Raw genomic sequence first — 2541 nt, 5'->3', positions numbered from 1 at the left:
CATCCTGTATGGCTTCCCATGGGTTGACTGTGGCACTCTTGCCCTTCATTCTCTTTCTATATTGTGTTTTTTGTCCTCTAAGCATGCAGTGCAATCCTTGCAAGGATCCTTGTGAGTGTGTTTTAACCATCAAGTATGGATGTGTTGTGGAAATTGGTGAGAAGTGTTACTACTATTATTAAGGACTTTCACACTTACGTTCCTCATGGAAACTGGCTTTTTTTTTTTTTCCTAATAGTGTCCTTTCCTGGACCTGGCATGAATGAGTTTGGAACTGTTAAGTCCTTTCTATGTTGTGCAGTTTGGAGGAGCGCTGACATTTGTGCTTTAGGGGCTGGAATAGCTCATCAGTAAATGACTGGTCCTGGGCTTTTCTGGGCAGAGTCATTTTTCATAAATACTTCAATCTTGTTTATCATCTCTCCTTACGCTGAATACGTATCTACATATTTCTCAATTTCATCTACATTTCTCAATAAATGTGGGTTTAAAAAACAGATTAAGTTGGCGGGGGGTGGGTAGGTTGGAGAGATGGCCCATCATGTACTGTTCTTGCAGAAGACCTAGGTTTGCCTCCCAGGACTCCTATGACAGATCATAACTGCTTGAAACTCTACTTCTAAGGGATCTGATGCCCTCTTCTGACCTTCTAGGTCATAGAAAAGAAATAATACAAAGAGACTTTTATCATTGTTTTAAGGCATGTGTACTACCTGTGAGTGTGTGTGTTGGCACCCTCGAGTGTGCATGTGTCTGTGTGAGTGTGCCCACATGCACATGCATGCATATGTATGGATGCCCTCAGGGGCCAGAGGTGTAGGCTCACCTAGAGGTGGTGTTAGGGTAGGTGAGCCACCTGACCTGGGTCCTGAGGACCACATAGAGGTCTTCTGAACTCCTGAGCCATCTCCACACCCAGTCACTCAGGTTTGGGGGTGTCTGTTGTCTTATCAACTGCTCTTGCCCCTGATTTTATTAGTGCCTTCTCTCTCAGTGAGTGCTGAGTTCGGGTAAGAGGATGATTATCCTTCCCAAGAAGCAGCTCTTTGCTTCTGTGACCCTTGGTTTTATTCTCTGTTTCTGGTTGATTCCTACCCACTGGATCTCTGTCTTCTTGTGCTGTCTGCTGCTTTGGGAGGTGCTTTCTTCTCTTCCTGAGCATTGAGTCCCTGTTAGGTTGTCTGAAGTATCTCTGACTTTCTTTTCCTTTTGGATGTAGGAATTTGTATTGATAATCAGTTTCCTGGACTTGATTTGGACTGCTTAAAATTCCCAATTGAGAGAGTGGTTGTAGCCGTAGCAACCAGGACCTGACCATGGAGCAGGGCGAGGAGGCCCGCTGCTCTGATGAGGAGACCTTCACTGCTGAGTATAAGATGATGATGACCCTGGGCAGAGGACAGTTTTCAGAGGTCAAACGGGCCTTTCATATCCCCACTGTATCCTGGGTGGCTGTAAAAATTCTTAGAAATCAGAAGAAGTATGCCTCGCTTATCAAGAGTGAAATCAACATCATGAAATCCCTTACCCATCCCAACATAATTAAATTGTTTCATGTGGTCCAGACCAGAGAGACCACCTACCTGGTGATGGAGCATGCTTCAGAGGGAGACCTGCTGCATCACATCCTGGACCTGGGGCACTTAGAGGAGAGCAAGGCTCGAAGGCTGTTTACTCAGATACTGCATGCAGTGCAGTATTGCCATGATAACTTTATCATCCACAGAGACATAAAGGCCCAAAACATCCTGCTCGACCACAAGGGTAATGCCAAGCTGTGTGATTTCGGCCTCTCGGCTAAGGTCATCCCTGGGCAGAGACTTGGTGATTTCTGTGGCACTTTACCTTACTGTGCCCCAGAACTCTTTGGAAAGGAGGCATATGATGGCCGTGCCACTGATATTTGGAGTTTAGGTGTGCTCCTCTTCTTCATGGTGACTGGGCGCTTTCCCTTCAATGCTTACTCTGATGTGAGGGTGATACAGCAGATCCTTGATGCAAACTTCAGGGTGCCTCCCTATGTTTCCGTTGATATTCGTGATGTCATCCTCAAACTGCTGATTAAAAACCCCTACAGGAGGCTCACCATAGGCCAAATCATGAGGCACCCCATGGTCAGGAACAGTGAGGCCCATTCACCGCCTACTTTCCCACAGTCTCTACCAGGCACCCCGAGCCCTGGCATTGTCAGGGCCATGACAATCATGGGGTACAAATCCGAAGAAATCATTGAGTCCCTGAGAGACCAGAAATACAACCAGGTGATGGCCACTTACCTAATTCTACAGCACCAGTCACCCAGGGGAGACTGCTTCCATCACCAGGAGAAACCCATGAGAGCCATGCAGTCAGGCCTTGTCCTCAACCTGGCAGATCTTCACACTTTCCCTGTGTGCTTAGGGAGAGCTACCAAGCCTGCTCGCCCCACCTTCACCTTGCCACCCAAGACCAATGAGAAAGAGAAGAGTGCCAGGCAGGGTGGCACAAGGCACAGCATGTCTGCCGCCTTGTGCTGCCAGCCAAAGAAGACCCACCCTCCCC

The 2541-nt window shown here is 47.7% G+C and overlaps 1 protein-coding gene across 1 annotated transcript; it reads left to right on the top strand.

The window, feature by feature from the left end:
* The first annotated feature begins 1316 nt into the window (after nucleotides 1-1316).
* LOC118575262 (sperm motility kinase-like) lies at nucleotides 1317-2199 on the top strand. The gene is given in 2 exon segments (XM_036175884.1): nucleotides 1317-2147; nucleotides 2149-2199. Coding segments are annotated over 2 exon segments (882 nt in total).
* Nucleotides 2200-2541: the final 342 nt, after the last annotated feature.

Source organism: Onychomys torridus, unplaced genomic scaffold (assembly GCF_903995425.1).
Source record: "Onychomys torridus unplaced genomic scaffold, mOncTor1.1, whole genome shotgun sequence".
NCBI classification, from domain to species: Eukaryota; Metazoa; Chordata; class Mammalia; order Rodentia; family Cricetidae; genus Onychomys; species Onychomys torridus.
The sequence above is the reverse complement of the archived record's forward strand: the minus strand, read 5'-3'. Positions and strand labels throughout refer to the sequence as shown.